The sequence below is a fragment of the Pygoscelis adeliae genome, unplaced genomic scaffold (assembly GCF_000699105.1).
Source record: "Pygoscelis adeliae isolate BGI_AS28 unplaced genomic scaffold, ASM69910v1 Scaffold353, whole genome shotgun sequence".
In the NCBI taxonomy this organism is placed as follows: domain Eukaryota; kingdom Metazoa; phylum Chordata; class Aves; order Sphenisciformes; family Spheniscidae; genus Pygoscelis; species Pygoscelis adeliae.
Window position 1 is genome coordinate 439,841 of NW_008824445.1, and position 15,371 is coordinate 455,211.

At 46.3% G+C, this 15,371-nt stretch overlaps 1 protein-coding gene and 1 non-coding gene across 2 annotated transcripts in view; one reads left to right on the top strand and one right to left on the bottom strand.

Annotated features, from left to right (window-relative positions):
- The first annotated feature begins 82 nt into the window (after positions 1 to 82).
- TRNAA-UGC lies at positions 83 to 154 on the top strand. Its single transcript has one exon. It is a non-coding gene; the product is annotated as a tRNA-Ala (tRNA).
- Positions 155 to 1,661: 1,507 nt separating this feature from the next.
- DHX37 (DEAH (Asp-Glu-Ala-His) box polypeptide 37) overlaps positions 1,662 to 15,371 on the bottom strand; it is a 19,382-nt gene continuing 5,672 nt past the window's right edge. Inside the window, exons 7-29 of the mRNA XM_009320958.1 lie at positions 15,130 to 15,278; positions 14,230 to 14,322; positions 13,646 to 13,742; positions 13,147 to 13,260; positions 12,307 to 12,408; positions 11,689 to 11,803; positions 11,252 to 11,347; positions 10,566 to 10,642; positions 9,683 to 9,821; positions 9,346 to 9,422; positions 8,524 to 8,756; positions 8,011 to 8,122; positions 7,339 to 7,445; positions 6,760 to 6,948; positions 6,515 to 6,639; positions 6,111 to 6,227; positions 5,813 to 5,985; positions 5,301 to 5,415; positions 4,726 to 4,863; positions 4,291 to 4,385; positions 3,769 to 3,842; positions 2,711 to 2,808; positions 1,662 to 2,045 (exon numbers count right to left, since the gene is read on the bottom strand). Coding sequence (XP_009319233.1) covers positions 1,963 to 2,045; positions 2,711 to 2,808; positions 3,769 to 3,842; positions 4,291 to 4,385; positions 4,726 to 4,863; positions 5,301 to 5,415; positions 5,813 to 5,985; positions 6,111 to 6,227; positions 6,515 to 6,639; positions 6,760 to 6,948; positions 7,339 to 7,445; positions 8,011 to 8,122; positions 8,524 to 8,756; positions 9,346 to 9,422; positions 9,683 to 9,821; positions 10,566 to 10,642; positions 11,252 to 11,347; positions 11,689 to 11,803; positions 12,307 to 12,408; positions 13,147 to 13,260; positions 13,646 to 13,742; positions 14,230 to 14,322; positions 15,130 to 15,278 — 2,718 coding nt within the window. The 3' untranslated portion in view covers positions 1,662 to 1,962. The remainder of the gene's footprint in view (positions 2,046 to 2,710; positions 2,809 to 3,768; positions 3,843 to 4,290; positions 4,386 to 4,725; positions 4,864 to 5,300; positions 5,416 to 5,812; positions 5,986 to 6,110; positions 6,228 to 6,514; positions 6,640 to 6,759; positions 6,949 to 7,338; positions 7,446 to 8,010; positions 8,123 to 8,523; positions 8,757 to 9,345; positions 9,423 to 9,682; positions 9,822 to 10,565; positions 10,643 to 11,251; positions 11,348 to 11,688; positions 11,804 to 12,306; positions 12,409 to 13,146; positions 13,261 to 13,645; positions 13,743 to 14,229; positions 14,323 to 15,129; positions 15,279 to 15,371) is intronic.

Genomic DNA, 15,371 nt, shown 5'->3' on the forward strand with positions numbered 1-15,371 from the left:
GGCGGAGCGGGGCTGCCCGCTGGGCCTGACGTGCGTGTTGCAGCATATCTGTACGCGCTGTGCAAACGGGCCGCCGCGAGGAGGGGATGTAGCTCAGTGGTAGAGCGCATGCTTTGCATGTATGAGGCCCCGGGTTCAATCCCCGGCATCTCCAGGTGTTTTTGCCCCCGCCTCCGGGGAAAGGAAGGGTGAGCATCCTGCCGCGCCGGTGGTTTTGCTTTCTCTTACTCAGTTTCCCCAAAGAGCCGCGATGTCAGTTTTGTAACTTGTTTTCCTTTTTTTCCTTCCCTCCCATAAGCACAGAGCAGTTTGCAAACTTCTGCTGCAATTCTTGCTAGAGAAAGGAGCCCAGCCAAGAGCGCACAGCACCCTCCTGCCTGTGCTTACTGCTAAAGGCTGTGGCTTTGCAGCATTTACATTATACGCACCCCCCCGACAACAGGGTATTTTCCTTCTTGCTCGACAACGAAAGCTGATGTTTCATCAGGATTAGATATTTTTAACGCTTACTCGTGTCCTGGCCTGCAGCCCCTGAAGCGCATGGGGGCGGTGGGAGCAGCGGGTGCAGGCATCCAGCCTTTTCTGTGCTTCCTCCAGAACATGGGGACAGGAGGGTCACTGCCCACACCTTCTCCTATTGCGGTGGTACGAGCAACAGCAAATTAACACAGCGTGAGTGCACGGTTTACCGAGGAGGAAAAAGATTAGGTGAAAGGGAAGGTAAATTCAAGCTGTGCATTTTCTTCTGGGACTACCAAAATGGCTTGCTTGCAGAATGAGCAGATGGCGTGGTTAAAGCCTGCCCCCTCTCCTGAAAGCTGCTGCATTCCCACAAGTGCTCCGGCCCATGAAATCCAGGGAGGCTCAGGAGCACCCGACTATACAAAACTGTACTGGCAAACCACGTGGCAGAGCAACGGCACCAGGAGATCCGAGTGCTTGCAGCACCAAGCCAGGTACGAGGAGAGATCTGAAAAAAACCTACTGAAAGCAAGATTAATGGATACTCTGAACTCACGGCAAACTCCTAGAGAAGCAGGAAGAGCAATATTAGGGCTGGTCTGGGTCTGGCTGGGCTGGAGTTAATTTCTTTATAGCAGCCCACACGCTGCTGCATTTTGGATTTGTGACTAAAACAGCGTTGATAACGCACCGGTATTTTGGCTGTCACTGAGCAGTACTCGCACAGCATCAAGCCTTTCTCTTTTCCCACCCTCTGCTTCCCCCGTGAGTAGGTCAGGGGTGGACAAGAGGCTGGGAGGGGACACAACCAGGACAGCTGACCTGAGCTGGCCAAAGGGATAGTCCACACCGTACAACGCCATGCTCGGATACCAGCTGGTCGCCGTGTGGGAGGCGGGGAACGATCACCCTTGCATCATTTGGATTTTTTCCTTCTTCTTCGTCTTCTTCCCTGCACCAATTAAACTGCCTTTATCTCAACCCACGAGTTTTTTCACTTTTGCGCTTCCCGTCCTGCGGAGGGACAGGGAGCGAGCGAGCAGCTGTGCGCTGCTGAGCCGCCGGCCAGGGCCAACCCACCACCAGGACCAAAGGTTCAGTCTGCGTTCGGATCCGCAGTCCCGCATGAGGAAGGGTCCGCCAACGTCTGAAATTGTGCTTATTGCAGCGTCCCACATAGAAAACACTTCTCCCGTCCGAACCAAAGAACTACACATATTTATTATAGTCCATACGACTAATATAGTCCAAAGAGAAACTTAAAAACACAATCTGTAAAATACAATGGATAAAATTATCCAAACATTAATATTACAAACTACCAGCGAAACAGCTGGCAGGGCTTCTGAGAACACAGAGGGCTTCCCAGAAAACCAGAGTAACACCCAGTTTGCTTACAGAAAGGTATCGCTCACAGTTAGCAAGTCCATCTGTGTCATCAGATCTCCAAGGAAATCCAAGCTCCCAAAACAGGAGCCCCCCAAGAACTAGTCAGGCACTTCACAGTGCTACCGGTGGCCACTTCTTGGCTAGATCATCATGCATAGCTTCAGGGATCCACTGACAATAGGCTGCGAGCAAATCTGGAACGAAAGAGAGGAGCGATTAGACGGCTGTGGGAACCGGGGACTGGAGTGGTTTTGGTGGTAAGACAAGGTCCTGGGGCGTCACCCTGCTTGCAGGCAGGCTGGGGAATGAAGGCGGCACCTCTCCTGCTGAGAGCGAGAACCAGCTTTCCGTCACTGGGAGAGTGTTCAAGCTTGGACACCTGCATGCAGATACAGAAGTATCAGAAGTACGGGTGGAAGCCATCACCGCACTCCCATTTGGAGGAATCTTAATTTTTTTTTTTTTTTTCAATCTTTGCTGCTGCTTCCATAAAAGAACCCCCATAGTCTGGTACCCTAATATTGAACAAAATCCATTTTACCTGGCAAAGAATTCTCCTGCATCCACTGACAGTACCACCATAGTCTAGTTTTTCAAAACCCCAAACCAAACATTTTAACTGTGGTTAGAACTAAAGAAAAAAAAAATGTATCTTAAAATATACAGAAATGTTGCTTTCTAAAGTACAGGAAACTCCAGTTCTTCACAAGAACCAAACACAGAGCATTACTGTTTCTGCTAAGAAAATATCAAGTGAACCCGTCCATTTTTTAAGTTATAATTCAAAATGCCAACTGTGCTTGGGGTACAACAAAGTCTGGGCTGATATGACTAATAATTAAGCAAGCAGGACACTTACATTTAGGATTTTTCTTCCACGCAGCCAGTAAAGCATTGCGATTATCACAATTTTCCGCAACTAGAGCCTGCAGGAGGGATTCTGTCCTGGGCTGAAGTCTAAATCGGTCCAAAATAAAATGGTGCAATAAAACAACGTTCATTAGCAGAGTTTAGCAAAGTGTTACAGCATTCAGCTTACCTTTCTGAATTCATACTCTTAGTATTTTTAAAAGGCTAAATATAGGTGTAGAAATACATGACCTCTGGATACAGAGACATGGCACTGGCTCAAGAAAGTTCACTAGACGTAGTTTGTTCCCCCCCCCCCCCCCCCCCTGTTGTTAAAAGAAGTAGCAGGTTGCTCTCGCTGCTGACAGCGTGAAGTTGCTACGCAGCTGCGCAGCACACAGTACAGCAGAAAGGAGTCCACAGGTCCCACGCTGAACTCTGAACTGACTAAAAAAGGAAACGCTCTAACTGTGGGACCCTCAGATAACCATTTGTGACATCAGTCACTTTTAACAAAGTCTTTCAAAATCCTCGCATCTATCAACCCCATGAAAACTCACAGAAGACTCAGCGAAAGGTTATTTTGGTAAACAAGAGAGGACATCGGGGGGATAGCAAGGGAAGCGATAGCTGACAGTCCTTTTGAGGGTCACAGCTCTTTAGATGTAATCAAAACCACAAGAAAAACACGGTCTGTTGGAAATACGTTTTTGAAAAGAAATAAAGACAGTGGAATTGGCCAAACTGCAAAGAAAAGCAAGGACAGTGACAGTGCTCACCTGACAGTTTCTTACATGTGTGAGCCATTTGTTCGTATGAAGCCGCCCGCAGAGGTCAGTGTGACCAGCGGGTTGCTGTGTGCTTCCGTACTGCCCGTACAATAGCCCCATTCTCTTGAGACGCAATTTTCCTTGGCAAGAAAACTCATTTTCCTCTCCCTGCAGCTACAGCCTAGATCGCGATCTAAAACACCCTTCCCCGCATCGAAATTTTTTTTAACTTTTTTTTTAAAGGAAGTTAAAGTGTTCGGTGGAGACAACAAACTGAAGTTTGTTTTTAACAACTTACTTGGACCATGTCTTCAGCATTATGAGAGGACTGGACAGCAGACACCGGCTGTAAGAACTCAACTTCTCAATGACCTGGAAGATTTGTTATAACAAGTATATAATGAATGAGGTAAATTAATCGTTCTGTGGAGACAATCATCAATGAACTTGGACTGCTATAGATTTCCGCCCCATATCCTCTATTACCATCTCTCTCCCAGCCACGTCTCGTCCTGACCGGCTTGCTAGATGACTTGTGTCTCAGAATGGACAAAGACATGAGCTATAGCTTGTCTCCCTTGCAAAAACAGGACTTAAATTTGGGGGTGTCTTTCACCCAAATGCTGATTTTCATGCCATTTTCTATTTTAAAGATTTCTTCCCCACCACACCAACCGCAGCAAACTCCTCCAGCCACCAGCAAGTTATGAGGAATGGGCACACACACAAAGAAAGAAGCCACGAGGCTCATCTCCTCCAGAAACTGGGCTAAGAACTTACTGCTAGTGTCAAGGAAGTAACGCAGCTGACACACCCTCACCTTTCCTTCAAGCAGGAACCTGGCAAAGTATTTGTAGCGATCAATACCTTCTGGGTAATCAACTTCCACGGCAGGGAGCTGCCAGCTAACTCGATCTGGAAAGGAAGATCACACCGAGTCTCCTAAATGCTCGTAGAGGAGGGTAAACTTTCAAGGGGGATGTGACAACACAGGTGCTAAGAGAAAAGGAGAGGATAGTGCCACCACCCAGCCAGCCTTGCTCCTTAACAGGCATAAAATGGCCACGCCAATGGGAAGACGCTGATATTTAAATGCTGCGGATCCCACGGAGCTACCGCTGCTAAGCTCTAGTAACAGCCCAAGCTGAGCTTCACCTTTTGGGTCTGCTGACAGTCTTGTTAAAAGCAGCGCTGCAGTAACCGTAGAGCAGCTCTTGGGACAAAACTGCCGAGTGACACTTTTCAAGACACTTACAAAAGACACTTGGCCTGTGACATCGAATTCGGCCTGTTTCGGGGCAGTAAGATGGAGGAGGATTTTCCAGAGGCTTCCCAAAGTGGCAGTACGGCGGCAACAGGGCAGGAATCCACTCGGGTTCGACTGCGGACACACCTTAGGAAGGGAAAACACACACCGGAATGCAGGCTTGCTGCCAGGAGCTGCGCTCGCTAGCAGTCCCATGAGTAGAGCACGTGGTCGGGATCTCACCTCCACAGATTTACTTGTATCTCATTTTTCAAGTCAACTGTACAGAACTACATTCTTTTGTTCGGAGACCAGCAATAGGTTAAGTATTGCTGAGAGGGCTGGCGCAGAGCAGCTATTTCAGAAGCTGAGCTTTGCTCCAGCCCATTCTGCTAGAGGAAGAACAACCCAGGCCAATTCTTCCCGTGGTCCAGATCTAGAAAGGATAAGGATCCAAACCTCATGAGGCACGACCACTCTGTAAGGAGAGCACTCGCTCACCGCAGCAAGGGAAACATTCTGCTAAGGCATTTCTGAATTCCTCACCACACCTGCAGAACAAGTAGGGACCGCAGCAGTCTCACCTTTCATATACAGTTTTGTGGTCTCAACTATTTCTTGATACACCACAAACTCTGGGAGTTGTTTGAAGAGGACTGAGCTTGGATGGATGAACACTGGGTCGTCCAGAAGAGCAGTCTTTAAGAAAGCACAGAGGATGGAAGCAGAGTAAGATGAGTTACTGGCAATCCAATTTCTTGATTGCACCTAATTTCAGTCTCTCTCAGATGTACATTTATACGGTTTCCTTAAGTGACGGAGGTTTTTAATAACCCCATAACTTTCTGCTTCACCTTCTCTAGAGACATCAAGCACTTTGCAAGATAGACTAATGCTACTTCTTAGCTCTCTTAAAACAATTCCTACATGAGGACTGGGAAATTGCAACACTGGAAACTTAAATTCTATGGAGAGAAGCTGTAAAAAGCCGGCACACGCAGCCCCAACGCTGTATCCAGCCAGAAGCCCGGGCTTTGCACAGGAGTGTCTTTCTGCCACACAGGGAAGAGGAGTTCGGTCAAATCAAGCCGTTTACCTTGTAGGCATTTTTCCACTTGTCATCCAGAAGCTCTTCTGCCTGAACCCTTCGGGCAACGTGATCCCCCAGCCCTGCCAGCACAATCTGTCTCAAGTAAGTTGCTTGAGTTTCTGTTGGGGGCTTCATCTTTGGATCAACATAGAGGCCAGCATCAGTGCAGACTGAGTTCACTGCAGGGAAAAAAAGGCGAGTTAAGATTTTCAATAGAAAAAAAAGGTTGCAACAAACAGCCCAGTTGATTTATCACCCCCCCAAAAGAGAATAAACATGGCAATTCCTCTCAAAACCCACTCACCTGCTGTTGTCAGCTGCCCCCTCAAGCGCCTGATTTCCAGCATGGCTTTGTATCGGAGCCCATTTTCTTCACAGAATTTACGGGTACACCCGGCATATTCACAGGCCCCCACTGCTCCTGGAAGTGAACAGTCAGGTGGAGAAAACGACTCGGCTGATCAGTTCTCCTAATTAAGCCAACTGTGGGACAGTACTGTCATGGTCGACACATGCATGTCACAGCTCCCGCTCATCGTTAGCCTGGGACGCTGGCAGGCTGCCCCGAGAACAGCCCAGAAAATATACTGCGGGACTTAGTCCAACAGCACAAGGATGCCTTTGGTTGTATAAAGCCGAGAGCTCAGGGTGACGGGGAGGAGAACAGAATGGAAGTTAACAGTACAGGGAAATCGCTGTCTGCAATACCTAACATCACCATGAGGTCTCCTAGCTTTTGCATCGGCCCCTGCCCAGCCCAGATCCTTTGCATCTGTAAAAGCCTTGCTTTCTTTCCCCTCAGTTTCGCCGTCTCTTCCTCACTTACTGCTGGCCTAAAAGAAACATAAAACAGCATAAATGAGTATTGTGCAGAGGGGCCTCAATGTAAGAGAGGCATCAGCTGTGACGAGGTGATGCATCCTGTAAATAGGATGTCAGGCTAACTCACTCACCTGTCAAACTCTTCAAAAAGCTCCCGGACGGTCATTGCAGACACTATGGTAATGGTGTATGGCAGGCAGTCGTGCTGCCTGCTTAATGCCAACATCTTCGCATAGCGGGGGGCTACGGGAAAAGTGGCCATTATTCTGCCCAGGGGACTAATAGGGCAACTCAGCTTTGCTGCCAGCTGCTGCTTCAGCCTGGGGGAGGAAGAGAAAAGTCGTGTAATGAAGTAACTTCTGCATCAGAACAAGTTTGTGTTTCTGGTTTTGGCAGCCCAATTAATTTGGTGTGTTTTCTCAGATTTCCTTATGTGCTGGTCCCAAAGGCTGGGGGAACGACTCCTCTTCCTCATGCACTCCCACCTGCCCTGCATAGCACACTCCTAGCACAGCCTTTCCCTGCCCAAACACAGGGCCAGTAAAACAAACACAGGTGAAGCAGAGACTGCTAAAATGATGCCAGTCTCTGTACAAAAGCACACCCTCAGATGCGAGGGCTGAGACGGAAAAGCAGGCGGGAGGACAGCAGCGTCCACTGCCTCGGTAACTGCTGCCGAGAGGAAATTTGTGGAGGACCACAGACATTACCTTCCCATCATAGGGGGTTCCTTCAAGGCACCCAGGGCTATCAGCAACTCCTCAGCTGCTGCAAGTGCTTCTGTTGGAGGTGGTGTTGGGAACGGGAAGTTGATTACCTACAGGCACCAAGAGAAAATGCCTCTCAGTACATCGACACAGCTCCCACTTAAAAACAGAGTCTGAACGCAGTAAGGAGTCCTGGAACGGAGTGAAATCTTCCCCTCTGGTTACATATACCAAAGAAAATCATTTAGGATGTTTGCCAGGAGCGAGAGGAAAGGACATATAATGGGAGGAAACGCTTAGAACAAAAACATTAGGAAACAGGAATACCAGCGTCACCCTTAGCTGCCACTGACTCCAGCCACCGCCTAGAGCAGGCTGCTTTAAGCTCCAAGTATTGTGCTTTCTGCAAGCACAAACACAACCCCTGTCTGGACAGGGTTTTTTTTCACTACTAAGAATATAAGAAAGCTCTTACTACCTGAACAAACATGTCTGTTAAGGCCTGGTGGAATTCATAGCAGCTTCTGCAATTTGCAGAACCAAAACCAAGTCCCAGGATCCTGGTTTCTAACACAAGGCACAGCAATGACGATAAAAGACATTTGTGTTTGTTTCTGGCTCCTAGGGGCAACCACTTTAATGAGCATTGCAGTACAAAGCCGATTTACACCTCACCTTTTCTATATTTAATGCCTTCATTTGCAGAATCAAGTCTTCTACCGGTCGCTTTGTTATTTCTGGAGCAGAAAATTTCTCAAAGTCCATGAAGACTGCTGAAGAGTATAACCTAGTGGACCAGAAGTGCTGCTTAGAGACTTAAAAGAAATCTTAACTCAAAAGATATGCATGAAAAATTGGCACAGGGTTTAAAAAAAGGCAGTTGTGGGTACTATACTATTTACATAACCATGTAATTATTTACATGGTTAGGGCATACCGCCTTATTCACAAAACGTTGACTTGACTTGGAGTGGAATCCCTGCTAACCAAGCCACCAAAATAAGGGTTTTCAGCACGAGAAAGACCCCTGAGAAGCCAAACTGTCAAACCGACATCACCAGTGACAGTTCACGTTTGGCTTCACCTCTCCTATTTTAATGAAGAGCAGACGAGGGAAGCTGTCAAATTCACACTGACGCTCGTCGGGCTTTTTGTTTCTCCTAGCCCTCTCCACGGCAGGTAGCTAACCTGTAACAGTGCCCTGGTTCCGTCCGGCCAGCCCGACCTGCCCGCTGGTTAGCTGAAGCTTGAGATATCCAGGTGACTCTGAAAGATGAAACCCCAGTAATTTTGTCGTAGAAACGTTTCTTGACCTTTCCACAGTCAACCACATATTTGATGCCCGGGATGGTAAGCGATGTTTCAGCCACATTGGTGGCTACAACACACAGTCTCGTGCCAGGAGGAGGAGCCCTGAATACCTACAAGAAACAGATGGGCACGTGAAATGCATTGCCAACAACAGAAAAAAGACAGGCAGTCAACTTGGATGGGTTGCAAAGGAATGACAACGCGTATGGCATTGCAGGTGAAACCCAAGAGTGAGACCAAAGACTTAACTCTCTGACTCCAGCTCTGGAGCTCTCTATCCAGCTCAGTTAATCCCTCAGAAACATCCACAGGGGCTCCAGGTGGAGCAGACACCAGTGTTGAATCCTATCTAGACATACTGCTGCCACCTCCGACGCCCAAGAGGGACGCAAGAATTTGTAACAACTGCTTCTTGGCAGTGGGATCCTGACGTGCCTCGTGGCCATGACTAAATTTAACACGGGGCAGGACTGTCGCTTTTCACCTCTCCCAACTTGCTGAACTGGCACAGTAGGGAGATCCCAGCCCAAGCAAGGCCTGCTCCGATCCCATCCCAACTTGCCCATTGGGCCATTCAAATCTGCCCACTGATGGATAGTCCACGATGGAAATTTTAACTCACAAAGCACATGTGACTTTAGACAATGATGACATGTATCTATAAGGATTATTTACTCATTGTGACAATAAATCCTTTACCTTTGCTTGTTTCTCTGGTGCTAGTAAAGAATAGAGCGGGAGCACATAGAGTGGAAGGGATGAATCAGATTTCTCATCTGTGAAGAAACAAAACAATATTCTTAAATACACGGTAAGTCAACTTCCAGGCTTAGCCCCAACAATGTCTTCAGAAACACCACTTCATTTAAAACCAGCAAAGGATTTGGTACAAAGCTGAAGGCAGAAAATCTTAATAGCTTTCCCACGACGCAGGTCTGATGCGCTACCACACCAGCTTAGCAAAGGACAACTAGCTTATGTCACACGCTTCACAGGTGACAGGAGATACGGAATTTTTATTTCATAAGTGCCAAACCTTCTTCTGAGTCTCCATCTCCTAAATCAAGGTCGATATCAGACCCTGCAATATCATCATCAGTTTCAGCATCTCTGTCTTCATCTCCTTCATCCACTGGCACAACAGAGTAATTGTCCAGATCAATTTTGGGGAGTGCCTGAGAAAGACAGGAAAGACGACCACAGAGCATTAAGGGAGGACACAAACAGCACTTTTTATTGCTTTGAAAGCAAAGCTGAGCACTTACTCCAAACATTTGTTGACCTGAAGGTGACAGATGGATTGAGAGATTTCAGTTGTATTTCAAGGCTGAGGTTCAGCATTTGGTAACTGTGAGAGTCGGGGGGATAACCTAAGTATTTTAAACATCATTTTGTGACAAGCCAAGCTTCTTCACTTGGAGGACAGCGGTAAAAGGTAAAATTTCTTTAATTCAGGCCCCTTCGGCTACCAGGATCCAATGTCAGCGGACAGCATATAAATAACATCAAGATCTCCTGCTAACAATGCGCATGTAGGATTTGGGCGGAAGCGAAACGCTACCCTTTTGTCACAGATGCATCTGTCCCACTTGGGGTAACAAACGATGAGATGAGGAGCAGCCCTGGAGCCAGCGAGTCTGGAACTCCTTCCATTAAAGTTTTAATGGTCAGTACTCGGCCAAAATCAATCTCCTGCCCATAATATCCAGGGACACATTTTAGCACTGCTGTTCATAATGCAGCAGTTACCAGTGTAGGTAGTATTACTGGATTTCCTGAAGTGGACATACGTAGGCTACAAAGCTTCATGCAAATCTAAAACAGCCCGGTGAGAATCACAGCTACACAGGAGTGCTGTTTTGCAGGGAGGTACCTGCTCCTTCCTGTCTCTTGGAGGAATTCTAGCCATCACACATTACCATAACTTTCTTCCGCTTCCTCGATTTCTTAAATTTTCTGATTTCTTCCACTGATTCTTCTTTGTTATCACCTCCTCCTACAAAAACAGCCAGTGGAATTACTGTTAGCAGAGCACGCTTTCCTCTCGGAAAAGGTAGTGGGGAGAGTCTGGTCCAACTCCCATCTTTTTGGGGATTCACAAAGTGTCACAGTATGAAAAGAAGCAAATAGTCACGTTGAAGGCAGAGGGGACAGGTTTAAACACACAAGTTTAACGTTACAATTCCATTTAGGAACCATACAGAGGATCGACAGCAACTGTATGCCTTGAGGTTTAGGAGACGATTAGCTGAGCTCTATTAGAATTTGACTTTCTAAAGTCATCTTGGGAAATTCCACGATCCTGAAAATAAACAGTCTCCAACGAGCAGCAGCATTTCCACTTTAATTCACAACCAACAGAGTAAGTGAAGAAATGCAGTGGATTCTGGGGAACTGGAAGGCATCATGCACATAAACCTTTTCCCGAAACTCAGAACAGCACAAACTTAACAATCAGTCATCAAAATCATCCACAATGAGCCCTTTCCCCAACCCTTGGTTTTTGGTTTTTTTAACTAAAAGCTCTTATTTTTAGGTGCAAAGCAAGCTCACTCCTCAGCGGGATAAAATCAAAGTTTAGCAGTCCTTTATTCTATGGCATTACCTGCAGTGTTGGTTTTTTGGAACGGAAAGGCTTTCCTTAGCCGCCTACAGAGAGAGTGAACTTCTGCCTGGCCTGTTAAAAACACCAAAATCCCACCTGCAAGAGAAGAAATCACTCTCAACCTCAGCATAGGTATTTCACCTTGGAAAGCTTCAGATGTCGTTCTTGATAAAAGACAGGTCGAATATACTGTGAAGTAACACGGAGGAACAGGGTGTTTGACTGCAACTGTCTTCTGCTACTCCCTGAAGAAGCATGCTAATGCTACAATTTAACGGAAGGGTAATTTTCACAAGAAAAACCTTCTAAGGAAAAGCACACAGTACGTCACTGCAGTCCCATGTTTCACTTACAAAATAAAAACAACAAAACAACCCAGAAAACTTTAGACATGTTAAGTGTAAAAGAATTTGAGAGGTTCTTGGCAGTGACCTGACCTGAGGGCAACATTCGATGGATTTTGCAGACCTTCCTGAAGCACTCCCCACTGTAGTCATCTAGGGGGGTTTTCTTGTTAAAATGAACGGTTACAGGGAATTGCCTTGCATCTACCTGGAGAGGAAATACAAAACAGGGTTTGTTTGCTGTTGTAACTCCAGCACAATCATTGCAGCTTTCACGGGAGGACTAGAAAAGCTCACCCTGTACTTCTGTTCAGCTCTTGTTTTTGGTAACCTACGAAACACTGGACCCACAGAAGTTATCAGTGTTGTCTATCCTGCACACCACAAAACCAAGCTAGAAACCAAAACTTTTCTCTCAGACCATCAGCTCGGATTGAGGCTTTCTAGTTCTCCCAAACTGTAACTTCCCATCTTTCAAGATAATCAGATTCTGCCAGGGCAGTTTCCTGATAAAAGTGGAAAGAAAAATACCAAGTCCTAAAAGAAAAAACAGTCTAAACAAAATAACTATTTTTAAATTGATATCTGAAAGATTTCAGCACCAGCTGGGAAGATTAGAGTGCCCCTATTTTTTAATTCATTTTATAAAGGAAGCCCTCACTGTATTTTAGCCATTACACCTGACGCAGATCCCAGTGAGGAGAACGATACCTGAATAACAGGAGGTTTAACAGAAAACAGCCTATTGTTATCAGTGAAATCTTCAACGCGAAGGGTAGCCGACATGACGATCAGCTTCAGCGGCAGCCCTTTCTGCAGGGACACAAACATGTTATTCTGTGCCTAAAAGCACATGGCAGTTAAGCTACACGCAAACCCGGAGCTATTAGCAGGACTGGATACAAGTCTCTGCACCAAAGCTCTCAAAATCTTAGACAACAGAAGCACCGTGTCAAGTGACAGAAGATACACGCTGCTTCAAACACAACGTGTCTTAAAATACACAGAAATCCACGCTGGCAATCCCGACGCCGGCAGTGACCTGCCTCTAAACCACTGCCTTCTCCCTCCAGCTCTCTGACATCCGTAATTAAAACGCAAACAGATGCCAAGCACTGCCCTACAGCCCACCAGCCCCCGGCATCAGTCAGGACCAAACACTTCAGGATGTCAGCCCCGAAATGTCTCCTCCTAAGCACTGCTGTTGGCGGCTTATTCCAGTGCAACGGTAAGCACCTTGCTTTCTTAGCATCTGCTAATTTTAATTATTTACACGTGTCTCGTGGCACTGTAAGTCTAAAATTAGTTGGATATTGACTGAAAAATGATCTGTTGGTACCGATATGTACTATTTTTCCCCTTTTTGTAGGCTCTGTGCTTCTTCAATCATACGGAAAGACAAACACATTATCTGAGCGTTATTCCATGGCTTCCGTCAGATTTCCATCGACTTCCACATCAGAGAGTCCCTCCTCACACAGAGCCTCTCCATGTCTAACATCCCCCTCCCCAGCACACCTGCAGCTACTACAGAAATACCACTTCTCTTACCTTTTCACGAAGAGGCACGATGCGAGACAAGAGGCCTATCAAGATATCTGTGTACATACTCCTTTCGTGGGCTTCATCAATAATAATGACTTTGTACTTGGAAAGCAGAAAGTCCTGAGAAGAGAGGTCGATTTCACCACGTGAAACCTCACCCAAGGCCGTCTTTAAGTCAAGGCTACCTACGGCTACACAAACACTGACCCTGCCATCCTCATGACTGTCGTCTCTCCCACATATCCGAGCAGAGTTTAACGCATTTACCTTACACAAAGCAGCCTAGCTCCCGAGACTCTCTTCCTCACTCTCATTTTACACAGCAAGATAACCTAACGTTTAGGGATTTGGGCAGGAATGTAAAGGGTTGAGATGAAATACGTCTCCGGTGCTGTAAGGGATTTTGCTTTGAAAGGTTGGCAACAAATCCATGCAAAGCAATTGGCCTCTCTTCCTAGCTATATGAAATACTTTCCTTTTTATAGCACTGAGGACAGCAACTTACCTTCTGAATTTCTTTCAGCAGCACACCATCCGTCATGAACTTGATTTGTGTTTCATCTGTAACATTGCCTTCATATCGGATTTGATATGAAACCACTCTGTGAGGAAATACCAGGACAGCCACAAGAAAAAGCATTGGGAGAAACAAAAATTTCACGTTCAGACCAGGAGGCAGCCTTCAGCCTAACTAAATGAAGACTTGATGCCAAGACAAGACAAAAAGCACACCATCGGCTCCCCAGAGCCTAGCACACACAAAATGCTAGAAGCTGGGATATACAGCAACGTCACTTTGAATTATTTCACTGTTATGGGATGCTTTGTCATATGGAGACAAACTAGGACTGCTTCCCACACACCATCTCCACAAAGCTCTCTCTAAACAGTAACTCACAACCATTAGCGGCAACAAATCTGCATATTTTTTTTTACAGACAACCTACAGAGGAGCTTATAAGTAACTTTCCCACAGTTCTTCGCCAAAGACTGAACAAGCAACGTGCAAGTCTCGATTTCAGTCTATCGCATGCACAGAGCATCTCGGCGTTATCTTCCTAGCAAGGTCTCAGCTTTTTTTCTCCTCACCTGTGTGACAAGTTCATTTCCTTAGCGACGCGCTGGGACATGGACACTGCAGCCACACGCCGAGGCTCGGTGATCCCAATAGTACCGTTTGAACTAAAGGGGTGAAGGAAAGAAAAGGAGGGGTTGTTTGGCTGCTTGTTTTAAAGAGAGAAACACTTAGAAAGACAACAACAGGATTTCTGCACAATGGTTCCGAATTAAGCAGCATCACTCACCCAGTATCACTTTTAGTTCTAGTTAGAAGAAAAAGACAGAAAGGAAGCTTTGGGATTACCCTTCTGCTGCATGGGTATTGATCTGAAGGTGCATGTATCGCAGGAATTTTTTTCCCCAAACCTTGTCTCTGCACTTCCAGCTCACTGAACTCCAGTCCCCCTGGACATGCCTCCGGCAACAGGGTCCATTTCAGAAGAAACTCAGGCTGGGGCAGCAGCAGCACAGAAGCTGGATGCACCTTGATGCAGCTCGCAAGAAGCATCTTATGAGGTGCCCAAGCTTATAAATGTTACCGACAGCGCCAGACGAGCCACAGCTATTTTCAAAGATGTTCTTAAGAAATATGCACATTTTCTTGCAAAGGTAGAAACAAACCTCTGCCTACAGAGGTTAAACTATGCGAGATGGGCAGGCAATAAAGCCCCTCTGTGAAAAACAAGCCGGTGACTTTGAAGAAAACCTTTACCTTAGAGGTTTCAAAAGATTGCTTATGTGGAAAGACTTTTGCAAGTCAGTCTTATTCCCTTCAGATTTTTGCAAAGCCCGTTCAACATGGGCACTACCACTGCACAGAGAAGACCAGGTTCAGTTCAGCCATATCAGAAGAAGCAAAACAAAATAAGTGACTGAGCTCAGCATGAGTTGTTCTAATTACATATGCTGCAAATAAAAGAAGACTCATACCTGGCATAGCCAGCTTCATAAAGAAACTGAGGTACTTGTGTGGTTTTACCGCTTCCCGTCTCTCCACATATGATGACAATGGGATTCTCACTAATGGCTTCCATGATTACTTGCTCTTCGGCAAGGATTGGAAGCTTTAGTCTTGCTTCCTAAATAATATAAAACACATATTTTAGTTGCACTGTTTTGTCTCTTGCTCCCTTTTTGTTTTCCCCAGGATTGAAAACTGTTACCTTCCTCAG